The following is an 18,424-nucleotide window of genomic DNA, read 5'->3' on the forward strand; positions in this document are numbered from 1 at the left end:
GGACAAATTTGTTTTCACTTTAATGTTATTAATGATGACGGGTGACCTGATAGAAGTTTGCAAAATTGTGTGGGAAGTAGTTAGCAATTTGGGGTGACACGGTGGCTCAGTGGTTAGCACTGCTGCCTCACAGCGCCAGGGACCCGGGTTTGATTCCACCCTCGGGCGATAGTCTGTGTGGAGTTTGCACATTCTCCCAATGTCTGCGTGGGTTTCCTCCCACTGTCCAAAGATGTGCAGGTTAGGTGGACTGGCCATGCTAAATTGCCCATCGTGTTCAGGGATGTGTAGATTAGGTGGGTTATAGGGGGATGGGTCTGGGTGGGATTCTCTGAGGGCCGGTGTGGGCTTGTTGGGCTGAAGGGCCTGTTTCCACACTGTAGGGATTCTATGATTCATGATTCTATGATTAGAATGGATAATCAGAGTCTTTTTCACAGGGTAGAAATGTCAAATACAGGAGACATAGATTTGTGGTAAAAAGGGAAAGTTTAAAGGACACATGAGAGGCACATATTTTTTGCACAGAGGATAGTAGGTGCTTGGGATGTGCTGCCTGCCAAGGTGGTAGAAGTGGATGTGAAGCACTGTTTCAGAAGTATCTTGACAGGTGCATTAATAGGGAGGGAATAGAGGGATATAGAGGCAAAAGCTTTTAATTCAGAAACGTGTCATGTATCGGTGCCAACTTGGTGGGCGGAATAGACTGTGTTGTACTATTCTTTTTTCTAACCTCACGTTTACCCACATTGGGCACATGCATGGCCAATGCGGTGCAATCACTCAATGTTTCCATAATCCTGCTGAAACATCTGTACATCATCCTCGTAATTTATCCTCCCACCCAGCTTTGTGTCATTTTCAAATCTGAAGATATTGCATTTCATTTGCTCATACTAAATTTTTACTGTATAGTGTGGACGGCTGGGATCCAAGCATTGATCCCTGCAGTACCTATTGGTCACTGGCTGCCACTTAGCAAATAACATGTTTATTCCTTCTTTTTGTTTCCTGTCTCCCAGTCAGTTCATAATCCATTTCAATACATGACCTCCAATCCCATGAGCTACAATTTTACATGCTTATCTCTTACGTGGGACCTTATTGAATGCCTTCTGAAAAGCGAAATAAACTACATGGCTGCTCCCCACCTCCCAGAATCAACTCCACTAGTTACATCCTCACAAAATTCCAGTCGATTTGACAAACGTGATTTCTCACAGTAAATTCCTGCTGTTTTTGTCCAATCCAGTCACTGTTTTCCAAGTGCTCTCCTGTTGAATCTTTTGTAATAAACTCCATCATTTTCCCCATTACTGGTAGCAGACTAACTGGTCTACCATTCCCTTTTTCACCTCTTAAGTTTATTTTAAAATAGTGGGATTACATTGGTTTCCTTCCAAACCATAGTTCCTGAGTCTGTAGAATCTTGAAAGATGACTACCAACGCATCCACTACTTCTCAGGCCACTTCTGTAAGTGAGCTGTTTTCTAAAACAACTTGAGTCCATTTGACAACTTTTTGGTGGGACTAGGACAGGGCAACATTACTAGAAGGATGTCTATGTGCAGCAAAAGCATCTGCATGAAGTGATTGTGTTGAGTGGCTTTATCCATCGATATGGTGTCTGTTATTCTCTTCAAGCTTTTTATTGCTTTATTTTCAGGGGCGATTTGGCTTATTTTGATGGACTGAGTGAAACGATTCTCTCGGTGGGACTAGTAAAACCTAGACGAGGTAAATCACCTGTTCTGATCCCAAATTCTGAGGAGCACAGCCAGATACCAGAAAACTGCTTGTCATTCTTTGCAATCCAAACCCAGAACGGCTGTTTACCTGGAGTCCGAGTTGATTTTTTTAACACACTGTCACAGAAGCATGGGGCTGAGACTTCATTACCCTCCCTCTATGGCCACGTTAAGTATGTGTTCCTCTCTGTGGGTACAACTGGAGATTGCTGCTCAGGATAGGGCGATGGACTGGACACTGCTGCTTGTGATGAAATCTATGACAAAAGTAGATCTGGTTTGATGAATGGCTGTCAATATTCTTGAATGAATCTGTTTGTTTCAGATGCTAGGGATGGACTGTGCCATTGTGTGTCTGATCCTGACATTAGGTCCAGTGCATCTGTTCAGCTTTGTAATGAAAATTCTAACTTGTGTTTCTAGGCATATTCCAGCCTCACATCCAACAGCTCCTTGTACTGACCACTCCTGTTGACATTGTGATCCTGGGAGTCAGCTTCACCAATTCTCAGACAGGTGCAGAAATTATTTCAAACCTTTTAATGGAACACTGGCCTTTGTATTCTAATGCTTAACTAGAATGCTTCATTCAGTTCTGAGCACTGCATTTAAGGAAGCATGTGAAGGCATTAAACAAGGTGCGGAGAATATTCACCAGAATGGTTCTGAGGTGAACAGTTTCACTTCTGTGGACTGATTTGGACAAACAGGGGCAGACCTCCTTGGAGAAGGAGATTTGATTCAAAATCATGAGGGGTCTGTACAGAATATTTGGGAAGAAACTATTCCTATGTTGGAAGGATCTGGAACTAGACAATGGCAGTTTCAGATCATTGGTGGCAAGAGGGACAGCAACAGCAGGAAAAGAATTTTCCATAGTCCATGGTTAGGGTCTAAAATGCACTGCCTGACAGTGTGGTGGAGGCAGGTTCAACTGCAGGTTTTAAATGGAAATAAGATCATTATCTGAAGGGGAAAACAGCTTGCAGAGCTCCATGGAAAAAGCAGGGGAATGGAAGCAGCTGCATTGCTTTTTCAGGGAGCTGGAAAGGACAAGGTCGGAAGGGCCTCCTGTAACTATTCTGTAATCCTCTGATTCAGCGATAAACAGCTGTAATTAAGCTTCAGGGAGGTGGTGGCCTAATGGTATTATGGCTGGACTGTTATTCCAGAGAAAATCTAGAATTAAGAGTCTTATGATGACCATGAATCTATTGACGATTGTCAGAAAAAACTATCTTGTTCACTCATGTCCTTTAGGGAAGGAAACTACCATCCTTACCTGATTTTTTTTCTTTACTTGTTAATGGGATGAGGGCGTCGCTGACCAGGCAGCATTTATTGCCCATCTCTAATTGCCCAGAGGGCAGTTCAGAGTCAACCACGTTGCTGTGGGTCGAGCATCACATGTAGGCCAGACCAGGTAAAGACGGCAATTTCCTTCCCTAAAGGACATTAGTGAACCAGATGGGTTTTTCCGACAATCAGCAATGGATTCATGGTCATCATTAGATTCTTAATTCCAGGTATTTTATTGAATTCAAACTCTACCATCTGCCATAGCGGGATTCGAACCTGGATCCCCAGAATGTTATCTGGGTCTCTGGATTAACAGTCCAGCAATAATACCACTAGGCCATTGCCTCCCCTGACATAGATGTGACTCCAGACCCACAGCAATGTGGTTGACTCTTGACTGCCCTCTGAGCAATTAGGGATAGGAAGTAAATGCTGGCCTCGGCAGTGGCGCCCTCATCCCGTGAATGAATGTAAAAAGTTCTGGCACACTAATATGCTCTAATAGTTATAGGTGTGGTGTGAAACTTGCAGGAAGCAGCGTCATTTGACCTGAACGTTGATGAAATGAGGCAGTGCTGGGTAAGCTAATGGGGCTAAAGGTAGACAAGTCTCCTGGCCCTGATGAAATGCATCCCAGGGTATTAAAAGAGGTGATGGGGGAAATAGCAAATGCACTAGTAATTATTTACCAAAATTCACTGGACTCTGGGATGGTTCCCGCAGATTGGAAAACAGCCAATGTGACGCCATTGTTTAAAAAAGGAAGTAGACAAAAAGCAGGTAACTATAGGCCAGTTAGCTTAACTTCGGTAGTGGGGAAAATGCTTGAATCTATCATTAAGGAAGAAATAGCAAGACATCTGGATATAAATTGTCCCATTGGGAACACCCAGCATGGCTTCCTGAACGGTAGGTCATGTTTAACTAATTTGGTGGAATTCTTTGAGGACATTACTTGCATGGTGGACAATGGGGAACCTCTGGATGTGGTGTATCTGGATTTCCAGAAGGCATTTGACAAGGTGCCACACCAAAGGCTGCTACATAAGATAAAGTTACACGGTATTACAGGTAATGTATTGGCATGGATAGAGGATTGGTTGACTAGTAGAAAGCAAAGAGTAGGAGTAAATGGGTATTTTTTTGGTTGGCGGTCAGTGGCTAGTGGTGTGCCTCAGGGATCAGTGTTGGGACTGCAAGTGTTGGGACTGCAATTGTTTACAATTTACATAGATGATTTGGAGTTGGGGACTAAGTGTGGTGTGTCAAAATTTGCAGATGACATTAAGGTGAGTGGTAGAGCAAAGTGTGCAGAAGACACTGAAAGTCTGCAGAGTCTATAGATAGTCTAAGTGAGTGGGCAAAGGTCTGGCAGATGGAGTACAATGTTGATAAGTGTGGGGTCATCCATTTTGGTAGGAATAACAGCAAAATGGACTATGTTTTAAATGGGAAAAAATTGCAGCACGCTGCTGTGCAGAGGGACTTGGGTGTCCTTGTGCATGAATCGCTGAAGGTGGGATTGCAGGTGCAGAAGGTGATTAAAAAGGCAAATGGAATTTTGTCTGTCATTGCTAGAGGGTTAGAGTTTAAAAACAGGGAGGCTATGCTGTAGCTGTATAGGGTTCTGGTGAGGCCACACCTGGAGTACTGTGTGCAGTTTTTGTCTCCTTACTTGAGAAGAGATATACTAGCACTGGAGGGGGTGCAGAGGAGATTCACTCAGTCGATTCCAGAGTTGAGAGGGTTGGATTATGAGGAGAGACTGAGTAGGCTGGGATTATACTCATTGGAATTCAGAAGAATGAGGGGAGATCTTATAGAAACATATAAGATTATGAAGGGAATAGATAAGGTGGAGGCGGGGTGGTTGTTTCCGCTAGCAGATGAAACTAAGACTAGAGGGCATCGCCTCAAAATAAAGGGAAGCAGATGTAGTACTGAGGTCAGGAGGAACTTCTTCACCCAAAGAGTTGTGAATCAGTGGAATTCCCTGCCCAGTGAATGGTTGAAGCTACCTCACTGAATGTTTTTAAGGCAAGGCTAGATAAATGTTTGAACAGTAAAGGAATTAAGGGTTATGGTGAGTGGGCGGGTAAGTGGAGCTGAGTCTCAAAGATCAGCCATGATCTTATTAAATGGCGGGGCAGGCTCGAGGGGCCAGATGGCCTACTCTTGCTCCTGGTTCTTGTGTTCGAAATGCCTGTGCTTCCAATCTCCGAAGCCTGGGTGTCTGTTTTTGAAGGCTAGCACCAGGCACTCTGAAAAACTGCACGTGAGCAAGCTTCCAGAGCCACATGTGTCTAGATTTCTGATACTGTGCATGCAGTATGAAAAACGTGGGTGTGCCATGGAATTAGAACAGAAAGAAATACTGCACAGGAGCAGGCACTTCAGCCCTCCAAGCCTGCGCTGACTCATTTTGCCCTGCCATATTAAAACTATCTTCACTTACAGGATCCAAATCCCTGTCTTCTTTTCCTGTTCATGTATTTGTCCAGGTGCTTTGTGAATGCTGCTGTTGTGTCTGCATCCACCACCTCCTTTGGCAACACGTTCCAGACACTTAGCACCTGCGATAGGTGAAAAAGTTGCCTCACACATCTTCTTTAAACTGAACCCCTGCAGTGCACCCCCCTGCCCCCCACACACCGTAAAACCTGTGTCTTAGTAATTGACCCCTCCACCCCGGGGAAAAAATCTCTATCCATGCTATTCACTAACTTATAAACTACTATCAGATTGCCCCTCAACCTCTTCGTTTCAATAAAACCAAACCCAGCCTTTCCAACCTTTCGTCGTAGCTAAAATCCCTCATACTCGGCAATGTCCTGGTAAATCCTTTCAAAAGCACCCACATCCTTCTGGTAGTGTGGTGACAAGAACTGTGTGCAATATTGCAAGTGTGGCCTAACTGAAATTCTATAAAGCTGCAGCATAACTTGTCTATCCTTGTACTCAATGCCCCTTCCAATGAAGGCAAGCATGCCACTGGCCTTTTATATAACCTTATCTACCTGCTCTGTCACCTTCAGTGATCTGTGGACCTGCACATCTGGATCCGGCTGCAAATCAATACCCCTAAGAGTGCTGCCATTCACTGTATAATTTTCACCCGTATTTGCACTTCCAAAATGCATCACCTCTCATTTGTCCAGATTAAACTCCATCTGCCATTTTTTTGCCCATGCCTCCAACTGCACTGTATCCTGCTGTATCTTCTGATAGGCCTCCTCAATATCCACAACACCACCAATCTGTTATCTCATTGAATTCTGCTTTGATGTGAAAAGGTTTGGTTAGACCACTGGATGGTGACTCTTGTATGAAGTGGTGTTGTCTAAAAATTATAGGCAGACCCTTCCAAAGTGAAGTTTGGAAATGCTTTCCACACACTCGTAACGGTTGAAATATGGCACCCTCCTGCAAACGGCAATCAATGCTGTTATATTCCCAGCTGATGAAATTATTGGACATGTCAGATACTACGCATATCCAGTCAGGAATTTTTAAACTAAATTCCTGATAGTGAAAATAACCTTTCTCTTGGTAGTTGTAAATCTCCTTCCTTGTCTCAGGAGCATATGTTTTACATATCCTGGTTCAACCAAGGCTTATGCAAATTACCCAAAACTGAAGCTGAAGAATTTTTACCCCAGCTATTGGTGTTTCTCCAAGCTCGAAAAAAACAATTTCAGCATCTTTAAATTGAATGTCTAATGCGCTGGACTATTTTCTTCATACAACCATAAACTCTCCCAATATAAATAAAACCTAATTATTCTCATTTATGTGTCTCTCTAATACTGTTAAAGTAAGTCACCATGGCTAGAGAGATACTTCAAGTTAATCATTAAACCTCTTCAGACACACGCACACAATCTGTGTGCCACTTCCTCAAAATTGAAACATCTGAAATGTATGATGTTACGTCGTATTTTAATTGTATCTTACAGCACAATGCATGCTTAGTTGTTAAATTTTAAGTCTGATATTAATGGATTTCTGTTATCCAAAAATATTGACAACCAGGTTGGTACCAGGTTGGAGTTAGCTGCAGTTAAGCCATGATCTTGTTGAATGGCAAAACACACTTAGGACTAAATATTTTGTTTTAAGCTTCAGATTGATCCCCTCACTGCAATGTGTGGGCTGGCTGGTTATGTTTAAGAACTAAGGTGATGCAGAGCTTTCTGGACATCTGTATCAGTAATTACCTACTTGCCTTGGGTCACAGAGTTAGGGAGATCAACAGTACAGAAGAAGACCCTTTGGCCTGTTGTCTGCACCAGTCAAAAAAGCATACACAATTCTAATCCCATTTTCTAGTACTTGATCCATAGCCTTGGCACCACAAGTGCACATCTAACCACTTCTTAAATGTAGTGAGGGTTTCTGCTTCTACCGCACTTTTAGGCTGAGAGTTCCAGATTCCCAACACCCTCCAGGTGAAAATGTTTTTTGACATATCTCTTCTAAGCCTTCTGCCCCTTAAATGTATGCTCCTGTCATTGATCCCTCAGTCAAGGGATAAAATTTCTTCCTATTTTGCCCCCATAATGTTGGACATTTCAATCAGGTCCCCTCTCAGTCTCTTCTGCTTTAAGGAAAACAGCCCCAGTCTGGCGAAAATGAAAAGAGAAATAGGTGGAGAAAGGGGTGGTGTGAGGAGCGGCATGGTGGCTCAGTGGTTAGCACTGCTACCTCAAGGTATCACGGTCCCAGGTTCATTTCCAGCCTTGGGCATCTGTGTGTGTGGAGTTTGCATGTTGTCCCTGTATCTGTGTGGCTTTGCTCTGGCTCTCAAGCTTTTTTCCCCATAGCCCAAAGATGTGGTGGTTAGGTGTATTGGCCATAGTAAATGTGGGGTTGCAGGGATAGGGTTGTGGGCTAGGTCTGGGTGAGATGCTGTTTGGAGGGTTGGTGCAGACTCAGTTAGCCTCTTTCTGCACTGTCGGATCCTATGACTCAACAGATCGGGCAGCATCTGTGGAATGAAAGCAAAGTCGATGTTTAGGGTCTGGTGAACCTTCTGCAGAACTGTTTGCCCAATCTCTCTCTGTAACTTAAACTGTTCAGCCAGGCAATATCCTCTGCACCCTCTTCACTGCTATCACATCCCTCCTATAAAGTGGCCATCAGTGTGGCTTTGTGGAAAGCAAAACTGAAATGAGGTTTTATTATATCTGCAATAATTCACTTGCTTTTTTCCTAAGGACTGGGAATCCTAAGCGACAATATATGTGGAGGGATGCAACTCCTACCAGATCCCCTGTACTCTATTCCCACGGACAATACCTATCTACTGGCAATCACTGCCACAGATACTGGCCGTATATTCCTTGCTGGAAAAGATGGCTGTCTATATGAAGTTGCCTATCAGGTAAATTTTTCTCTTGCTGCTCGTGACCATTGCTACATTGTAGTTTATAATTGCATAAAGCGTGTATTGGTCTCATAGAGATTAAGGCTGGGGAATTAATCATGAAACCAAGGAAATAGCAGAAGCAGTGAACAGATATTGTGTTTGTCTTCGCTGTTGAACACCCAGTAATGTGCGAAGAATACTTAAATTATGAGGTAAAATGGAGAGAGAAACTTAGATTAGAAGAAGTAGGAACAGGACTAAGCTATTTGGCCCCTTGAGCCTTCTCCTCCACTTTGTATCCTTTTCCCTGTCACCCTTGATTCCCCTACTGATCAAGAATCTGTCTATCTCAGTCTTAAATATATACAAGGACACAGCCCCCACAAGGAATTGTGAAGGCTCGACCCTCAGAGAGAAGAAATTCTCCTCATCTCAGTCTTAAATTGGTGCCCAGAAACAAAAACAGAAGTTGCTGGAAAACCTGAGCAGATCTAGCAGCATCTGTGAAGAGAAATCAAAGTTAATGTTTCAGGTCAGTGACCTTTTCTCAGAACTGAAATGGGCTGTTCAGCCCAGTGAATCTGACCAACCATTCAATGAGATCATAGATAATCTGATAATTTGCAGCTCCATTTTTTTGCCTTTTCCCCAAAACCCTTCATTCCTTACTGATTAAAAATCTGTCTATCTCAGCCTTGAACATATATAACAACCCTTACAGCTTTGACAACTGCGGCAAAGAATTTCACAGACTCACTCCCTACTGAGAAAAGATATTCCTTCACATCTCTGTTGTAAATGTGTGATCACTTGCTCTAAGATTATGCCCTCTGGTCCCAGACCCTCCCACAACCTTTCCACATCTATCCTGTCGAGTTCCCTGAGAATCTTGTGTGTTCAATAAGGTCACCTTTCATTCTTTTACATTAAAACTAGTACAGGCCCAGTCTTTTCAACCTGTCCTCATAGGAATGTTCCTCCCTACCTGGTATTAGCTTAATGAACCGTTTTCTGGACTGATTCCAATGTCGTCATATCTTTTCCTGTTTGAGGGACCCAAAACTCTTCAGTATCCAAGTCGTGATCAACAAGTACCATGTACAATTTTAGCAAAACCTTCATTCTCTTTGGAATAAAGGCCAACATTCAATTTGCCTTCCTTATTGCCTGCTGAACTTGGATGCAGTTTGTGATTTATAAACAAGGACTCCCAAATTCCTCGTCTGTCACTTTCTGCAGTCTTTATCCATTTAAATAATACTCTGCTCCTCTTTTTTTTGCCAAACTGCCTAACATCAAATTTCCCTATATTATTTATTTTTCTTTATTCATTCACGGGATGAGGGCATTGCTGGCTAGGCAGCATTTATTGCCTATCCCTAATTGCCCAGAAGGCAGTTAAGAGTCAACCACGTTGCTGTGGGTCTGGAGTCACATGTAGGCCAGACCAGGTAAGGATGGCAGTTTCTTTCCCTAAAAGACACTAGTGAACCAGATGGGTTTTTCGCAACAATCAGCAATGGATTCATGGTCATCATTAGAATCTTAATTCCAGATATTTATTGAATTCAAATTCCACCATTTGCTGTGGCAGGATTCAAACCCAGGTCCCAAGAACATTATCTGGGTTCCTCGATTAACAGTTCAGCGATAATACCACTAGGCCACTGCCTCCTCTGCCGTCTGTTGATTTGTGCCCACTCGCTTAACCTGTCTGTATTCCTCTGCAGACTCCACGTGATCCAAAGTAAGGTTAAATCTTATGGGATCTAGGGAGGGCTAGCCAATTGGATATAAATTGGCTTGAAGGTAGAAGACAGAGGGTGGAGGCTGGTGGCCAGCAGGGTGTCATGGGGATTGGTGCTGGGTTCACTGTTATTCGTCATTTATATAAATGATTCAGATGAGAATTTAGGAGGTTACTAAGTTTGCGATGACACAGAGATTGGTGATATAGTGGACAGTGAAGAAGGTTATCTGGGAATACATCACGATCTTGATGGTCTGGGCCAATGGGCTGAGGAATGGCAGATGGAATTTAATTTAGATAAATACAAGATGTTGCACTTTGGTAAGGCAAACCAGGGCAGAACTTACACAATCATTGTTAGGGCCATGGGCAGTGTTATACAACAAAGAGATGTGGGATACAGGTTGATAGGTCCTTGAAAATGGTGTCGGGGTAGACAGGGTGATGAATTTTTTTGGCATGCCTACCTTTATCAGTCAGAGAATTAAGTACAAGAGTTGGGAGGTCTTGTTGCAGCTGTGCAAGAGATTGGTGAGGCCACATTTGGAGTACTGTGTGTAGTTCTGGTCTCTCTACTATAGAAATAATATTATTGCCAAAATTATTAAACTATAAAGAGTGCAGAAAAGATTTACTAAGATGCTACCTGGACTGGAAGGTTTGACATATAAGGGGAGGATGGATAGGCTGGGATTTTTTTTCCCCTGGAGTGTAGGAGACTGAGGGGTGACCAAATAAAGGTGTATATCATCATGAGTGGCATAGATAAGGTAGATAGCCAACAACTTTTCCCAATGGTAAGGGAACGTAAAACTGGAAGGCGTAGGTTTAAGGTGAAAGGGGAAAGATACAAAAGGGTCCAGAGGAGCAGTTTGTTCTCACAGAGGGTGGTGAGTGTTTAGAATGGGGTACCTGAGGTAATAGAACATAGAACAGTACAGCACAGTACAGGCCCTTCGGCCCAGGATGTTGTGCTGAACTTTTACCCTATACCTAAGGTCTATCTAACCTCCACTGCTACCTTATACTATCATCCATATGCCTATCTAATAGCCGCTTAAATGCCCCTAATGAGGCCGACTCCACTACCCTCTCCGGCAGGCTCGGTGGGCTGGCCATGCTAAATTGCCCATAGTGTTCAGGGATATGTAGATTAGGGGGATGAGTCTGGGTGGGATGCTCTGAGGGTTGGTATGGACTTGTTGGGCCAAAGGGCCTGTTTCCACACTGTAGGGATTCTATGATCTTGGTGGAGAAAGTACAGTTTTGTCTTTCAAGAAACATTTGCACAATTACATGGATGGAATAGGTATGGAGGGATATGGACCAAACACAGGCAAATGGGACTGGATTAATTGTGAAAGCTGGGTGCATGGACAAGTTGGGACTATGGGTTGTTTCCATGCTGTAGACCTCTATGACTGGCTTAGTCATAGGTGGAAGCTTTTTGGAATGGAGGTTTGTGACTGGTGGTGTTCCACAAGGATCAATGCTGGGACCTCTACTGTTTGTGGTCTACATAAATGATTTGGAGGAAACCGTGACTTGGCCTAATTAGTAAGTTTGTGGATGATACAAAGATTGGTGGGGTTGCAGATAGTGAGGAGGATTGTCAGAGTATACAGCAGGATGTTGATCAGTTGGAGGCATGTGCAGAAAAATGGCAGATGGAGTTTAATCAGGACAAATGCGAGGTGATGCATTTTGGAAGGTCAAGTACAGATGGAAATTCTGCAGTGAATGGCAGAACCCTTAGGAGTATTGATATGCAGAGGGATCTGCGTGTACAGGTCCTTGGATCACTGAAGGTGGCAGCGCACGTAGATAAGGTAGTAATAAAAGGCCTATGGCATGCTCCTCTTCATTGAAAGAGGCACTGAGTATAAGGATAGACAAGTTATGCTGCAGCTGTATAGAACTTTAGTTAGGCCACACTTGGAATATTGCATACAGTTCTGGTCACTACACTAACAGAAGGATGTGATGCTTTAGAAAGGGTACAGGAAAAGTTTATCAGTATGTTGCCAGGTATGGGGGATGTTGGCAATGAGGAAAGGTTGGCTAGGCTGGGTTTGTTTTCACTGGAACACAGGGTGACCTGAGAGAAGTTAATAAGATTGTGAATGGCATGGATAGAGTGGAAAGTATGAGGCTTTTTCCCAGAGTGGAGAGATCAGTTACTAGGGGACGCAGGTTCAAGGTGTGGGGAGCAGGGGAGTGTAAAAGAGATGTTTGAGGCAGGTGTTTCACAAATGGTGGTGAGTGCCTGGAACGCACTGCCAGAAGAGGTGGTGGAAGCCAACACAATAGCAGTGTTCAAGAAACATCTAGACGATTACATGAATAGGAAGAGAATAGAGGGATACAGAGCCTCTAAGGGAAGACAGTTTTAATATTGAAGGGCAAAATGTGTCGGTGCAGACTTGGAGAGCTGAATGACCTGTTCCTGTGCTGTATTGTTCTCTGTTCTTTGACTCTATCTTCATCATTTGACTTCCCATCTATTTTTGTGTCATCCACAAACTTGGCTCTAGAACATTCAGTTTCCTCATGTAAGTCATGAATATATCTTGTAAATAGTTGTGACTCAAGTACTTATCCCAGTGGCACTCCACTAGTTATAGGTTGCTGTCCTGAAAATGGCATTCTTATCCTAAATCTCTACCTTCCATTTGTTAGCAAATCCTCTCTACATGCTAATACGTAGCATCAACACCATTGACTGTTGTCTTACAAAGCAGCATAATGTGTGGTAATGTCTGAAAATCCAAATATATTACATCACTGCTTCCCCTTTATCTATTCTGCTTGTTACCTCCTCAAAGAATTCTACTGATTTCCTCTTCATGAAGATATGCTGACTCTGCTTAATCGTATTATGCATTTCTAAATGCTCTGCTATTATATCCTTTTTGGACTCCAAATTTTTCCCAAAACAGATGTTAAGCTCACTGACTGATAGTTATCTGTTTTTTTTGTCTCCATTCCTTTTTAAATGAAGCTGTTTATTTGGCAGTTTTCCAATCCTGAATGAGTTTTCCACAGTCTAAGGATTATTGAAAGCTTACCTGTACATCCAATATCTCTGTAGCTACCTCCTTGAATACCCCAGAGTGCATCCCATCAGATCCAAGGGACATACTGGTCTTTAGCCCCATTAATTTCTCGAGCATAGCAGTTTTTCTGTAGTGATAAGTATTGTCTTTATTTCCTCTCCATCTCCTCCTTGATTATGTTACAATTTTGGAATGCTATTAGTTTTTTCTAATGTGTAGACTGAAGCAAGTATTTATTCAGGCTTCAATTAGTACAAGATCATAAGATATAGGAGTAGAATTATGCCATTTGGCTCTTGAAGTCTGCTCTGTCATTTAATCATGGCTGTGTTTCTCAACCCATTCTCCTGCCTTCTCCCCATCACCTTTGATCCCCTTACTAAGAAAGAATTTATCAATCTCTATCTTGAATGTATTCCTAGACTTGGCATCCATAGCCCTCTGCGGCAGTGAGTTCCACTGATTCACCACCCTCTGGCTGAAGAAATTCCTCTTTGTCTCAGTTTGAAAGGGTTGCCCCTTCACTCTAATGTTGTGCCCTTTGGTCCTGATCTCAGCTACTTCCACTTCTCCAAGTCCACTGTACCAAAGCCTTTTAGAATTCTGTAAGTTTCATCCTTGGCGGGGCACATGTGAGGGGCTGAGTGGTCTATTTCTGCTCTGAATTCGTAAGTTTCTGTGCCGGCTGCACATCTCAAGGAAGAATGGTATATGTTAATGCTATTGCAACAATAGCAGGTCAGAGGCAAGGAACCCTGCTGTGAGTCACCATCTGCTCTACCATCTGCAAGGCACAAGTCCAGAGTGTGATAGAATATTCCCCATTTGTGTGGGAGTCTACAGCTTCAGTGATCATAGAATCCCTACAGTGTGGAAACAGGCCCTTTGGCCCAACAAGTCCATACCAACCCTCAGAGCATCCCACCCAGACTCATCCCCCTAATCTACATATCCCTGAACACTATGGGCAATTTAGCATGGCCAGCCCACCGAGCCTGCCGGAGAGGGTAGTGGAGTCGGCCTCATTAGGGGCATTTAAGCGGCTATTAGATAGGCATATGGATGATAGTGTAAGGTAGCGGTGGAGGTTAGATAGACCTTAGGTATAGGGTAAAAGTTCAGCACAACATCCTGGGCCGAAGGGCCTGTACTGTGCTGTACTGTTCTATGTTCTATGTTCTATCTTTGTGCTGTGGGAGGAAACCGGAGCACCGAGAAGAAACATGCAGACATGGGGAAAATGTGCAAACTCCACACAGACAGTCACCCAAGGGTGGTATTGAACCCAGGTTCCTGGCGCTGTGAGGCAGCAGTGCTAACCACTGAGCACAGGAAGCTTGATTGACACCCCATCCACTGCCTCAAATCATTGTGATTGTGATGGCAATCACCTCATCACCAGCAAAGCTGAGTAACAACTGTGTGTGCTATCTAAAAGGTGTACTGCTGCAAATCAAGGCTCCTCATTAGCACTTTGCAAACCTTTGACATCAAGTACTACATTGGAATAGCAAAGACAGCAAATATATGGGGACATCATGACCTGCAAGTTCCCCCTCCAAAATACACTCACCATTTGACTTGGAAGTGTGTCACTGATCCTTCATTGTGGATGGGTCAAAATCCTCCAATCCCACAGCATTGGTGGCATGCAACAGTTCAAGAAAGCAGCTCATGACTACCTTGCTAACAGCAAATATGAACAGGTAATAAGTGCTGGCCCAGCCAGCAGCACCTACATCTAGTGAACAATAAAAATGTTGAGATGGTCACAGTGGTTATGATTGAAAATTTTGAGTTGCTTTTTGTTTAACAATCTGATATCCTTGATTTTGCAGGCTGAGGCTGGTTGGTTTAGCCAGCGATGTAGGAAGATAAATCACTCCAAGAGTTCTCTTTCCTTCCTTGTTCCCTCGTTTCTGCAGTTCACCTTCTCTGAAGATGGTAAGTAAAATGCAAAAACTGATTGTGGGCTAGACTGCAATACTGAATGGACAGTTATGTCTCTTAGTAGCCTTTGAAAGGCACGGGACTTGCTTGGTGACTTCACAGCCTCCAAGTGGATGAATTAGTTCTGCAAATAGATAGAAACCGATATGGTATGTTTGAGATATCGGATGCGGGGCCACAGGGTGACCAGGGATTGGAAGTGATTATCCAAGGGTATTCGTTAGGAAGGATGGACTGAAAGGAGGAGGAGATGGGACAACATTGTTGACGAAAAAGATAAATTCACACGATAGTGACGAAGAGTATGAACTCCAATGAAGTAGCGTCTATATAGGTAGAGCTTAGAAACCTTGGAGCAGAAAACAATAAAGGGTGTTGTATAAAGATTGTCAAACTGTCGTCATAATGTTGGGGAAGACATTAAACAGGAAAATAGAGACACATGCCAGAAAGATACGGCTGTAATTATGGTTGACTTTAATGGACATATAGTTAGGACAAACCAAATCAGTAACAATGCCATTGAGGAGGAATTCCAAAAATGTGTGCAGGATGGTTTTCTGAACCAATACTTTGAGGGACCAACCAGAGAACATGCCATCCTGGGAAATGAGAAAAGAATAGTTGACAACCTAGCTGTGCAAGACCCTCGGGGGAAAAAAGTGACCATAATAAAGCATTTTTCATTAAAATGGAGAGTGATGTAGTTGATTCTGAGAATATGGTCCTGAATCTAAATAAAGAAACTACAATGGCCTGTGGTGCGAACTGGCTATGATGAATTAAGGAGCATTACTTGACGACGATGGTGGACAGGCTATGGCAAACATTTAAAGAGCGCATAAAGGAACTGTAACAATTGTTCTTTCCTGTCGAGCACAAAAATAAAATGGAAAAGTTGGCCTGACTGAGTTAACAAGGGAAATTATGATTTGTATTAGATCCAAGCAAGGGGTATATAAACTGTCAAAGAAAGCAGCAGACTTGAGGATTGGGCGCAATTAATAATGATCATAGTTGTTCATCCAACTCAGTACCCTGTTCCTGCTTTGTCCCTACACCTTTTGATTCCTTTAGGCCAAAGAATTATATTGAACTCCTCCTTGAAAACATTTAGTGTTGGGTCTCAGCTGCTTTCTGTGGCAGAGATTTCCCCAGGCTCAGAACTCGCTGGGTGAAGAACTTTCTTCTCATCCCTGTATCCTTAGACTGTGATCCCTAGTTGTGGACTCCTTACTCATTGGGAGCATCCTTCCTGTGTTTACCCTGTTTTGTCCTATAAGAATCTTAAAGGTTTCAGAGAGATCACCCCTCATTCTTCTATCCCTCTTTTCTTATCAACTTTACTCCAACCGGATAAACAACCATTAATTTTCCTACCATTTTCTTTCATAGACCGCATTAGGGAAGTGGAGCTGGAGCTGGATGAACTCCAGATCATTCGGGAGGCTGAGGGGGTGATAGGGAGGAGTTATAAGGATGTGGTCACACCCAAGGTACAGGACAAAGGCAGATGGGTAACTGTCAGGAGGGGGAAAGGGAATAGGCAGAGAGTGCAGGGATCCCCTGTGGCCGTTCCCTTTAATAATAAGTATACTGCTTTTAATACTGTTGGGGGGCGATGACCTACCAGGGGAAAGCCATAACGGCCAGGTCTATGGCACTGAGCCTGGCTCTGGGGCTCAGAAGGGAAGGTGGGAGAATAGGAGAGCTATAGTAATAGGAGATTCACTGGTTAGGGGAACAGACAGGAGATTCTGTGGTACCTAGCAAGACTCCCGGATGGTATGTTGCCTCCTGGGTGCCAGAGTCAGGGATGTCTCAGATCGGATCTTCAGGATTCTTAAGCGGGAGGGAGAGCAGCCAGAAGTCATGGTACACATCGGTACCAATGACATAGCTAGGAAGCGGGATGAGGACCTGAAAAGTGATTATAGGGAGTTAGGATGGAAGCTGAAAGCTAGGACGAGTAGAATAGTAATCTCAGGATTACTACCGGTGCCACGGGCTAGTGAGGCTAGAAACAGAGAGAGTGCGCAGCTGAAGATGTGGCTACAGAGCTGGTGTAGGAGGGAAGGCTTCAGGTTTGTGGATCATTGGGATACCTTCGGGGGAAGGTGGGACGTGTACAGGAAGGATGGGTTGAACCTGAATTGGAGGGGCACCAATATCCTGGGTGGGAAGTTTGCTAGAGCTCTTCGGGAGGATTTAAACTAGTTTGGCAGGAGGATGGGAACCAGAGCTACAGATCAGAGGATGGGGTAGCCAGTGTACAGACAGACAGAGCAAGCAGAGAGTCTGAGGGAGGATAAGCAGTTGATAGGGCAAAGTGGCAGTCAGTGTGACTGGTTGAGGTGTGTCTACTTCAATGCAAGAAGTGTCAGGAATAAGGGTGACAAACTTAGAGCATGGATCAGTATTTGGAACTACGATGTTGTGGCCATTACGGAGACTCTGATAACACAGGGGCAGGAATGGTTGTTGGATATTCCGGGGTATAGATGTTTCAAAAGAAATAGGGAGGGAGGTAAAAGAGGTGGGGAAGTGGCATTGCTAATCAGGGATGGTATCAGAGCTGCAGAAAGGGAGGTTGTAGAGGAGGGTTTCTTCAGGGAGTCAGTGTATGTGGAAGTCAGAAACGGTAAAGGAGCAGTCACTTTATTGGGAGTTTTCTATAGATCCCCCAATAGCAACAGGGACACAGAGGAACAGATTGGGAGACAGATTTTGGAAATGTGCAGAAGTAATAGGGTTGTTGTCATGGGTGACTTCAACTTCCCGAATATAGATTGGAACCTGCTAAGTGCAAATAGTTTGGATGGAGCAGATTTTGTCAGGTGTGTCCAGGAAGGATTTCTGACTCAATATGTCGATCAGCTGACTTGAGGGGAGGCCAATTTGGATTTGGTGCTTGGCAACGAACCAGGTCACGTGTCAAATCTCTCGGTGGGACAGCATTTCGGCGAAAGTGATCACAACTACCTGACATTTACTATAGTCATGGAGAGGGATAAGAGCAGACGGTATGGGAAAGTATTTAATTGGAGGAGGGGGAATTACAATGCTATTAGGCAAGAACTACGGAGCACCAACTGGGATCAGATGTTCTCAGGGAAACGCAGGATAGAAATGTGGAGGTTGTTTAGGGAGCAATTGCTACAGATACTGGATAGGTTTGTCCCACTGAGGCAAAAAGGATGGTATGGTGAAGGAACCTTGGATGACAAGACATGTGGAACACCCAGTCAAGAG

General features: G+C 43.7%; 1 protein-coding gene across 1 annotated transcript; it reads left to right on the forward strand.

Annotated features, from left to right (window-relative positions):
- Positions 1–1,667: 1,667 nt before the first annotated feature.
- LOC109922044 (nuclear pore complex protein Nup155-like) lies at positions 1,668–15,166 on the forward strand (the record flags this gene model as incomplete). The annotated part of the gene is made up of 4 exons (XM_048593449.1): positions 1,668–1,738; positions 2,173–2,265; positions 8,265–8,431; positions 15,061–15,166. Coding segments are annotated over 4 exons (437 nt in total), but the record flags the coding sequence as incomplete, so codon positions are not given.
- Between the last annotated feature and the right edge of the window lie 3,258 nt (positions 15,167–18,424).

The sequence above is a fragment of the Rhincodon typus genome, unplaced genomic scaffold (assembly GCF_021869965.1).
Source record: "Rhincodon typus isolate 14 unplaced genomic scaffold, sRhiTyp1.1 hic_rhity00002883, whole genome shotgun sequence".
NCBI lineage: Eukaryota > Metazoa > Chordata > Chondrichthyes > Orectolobiformes > Rhincodontidae > Rhincodon > Rhincodon typus.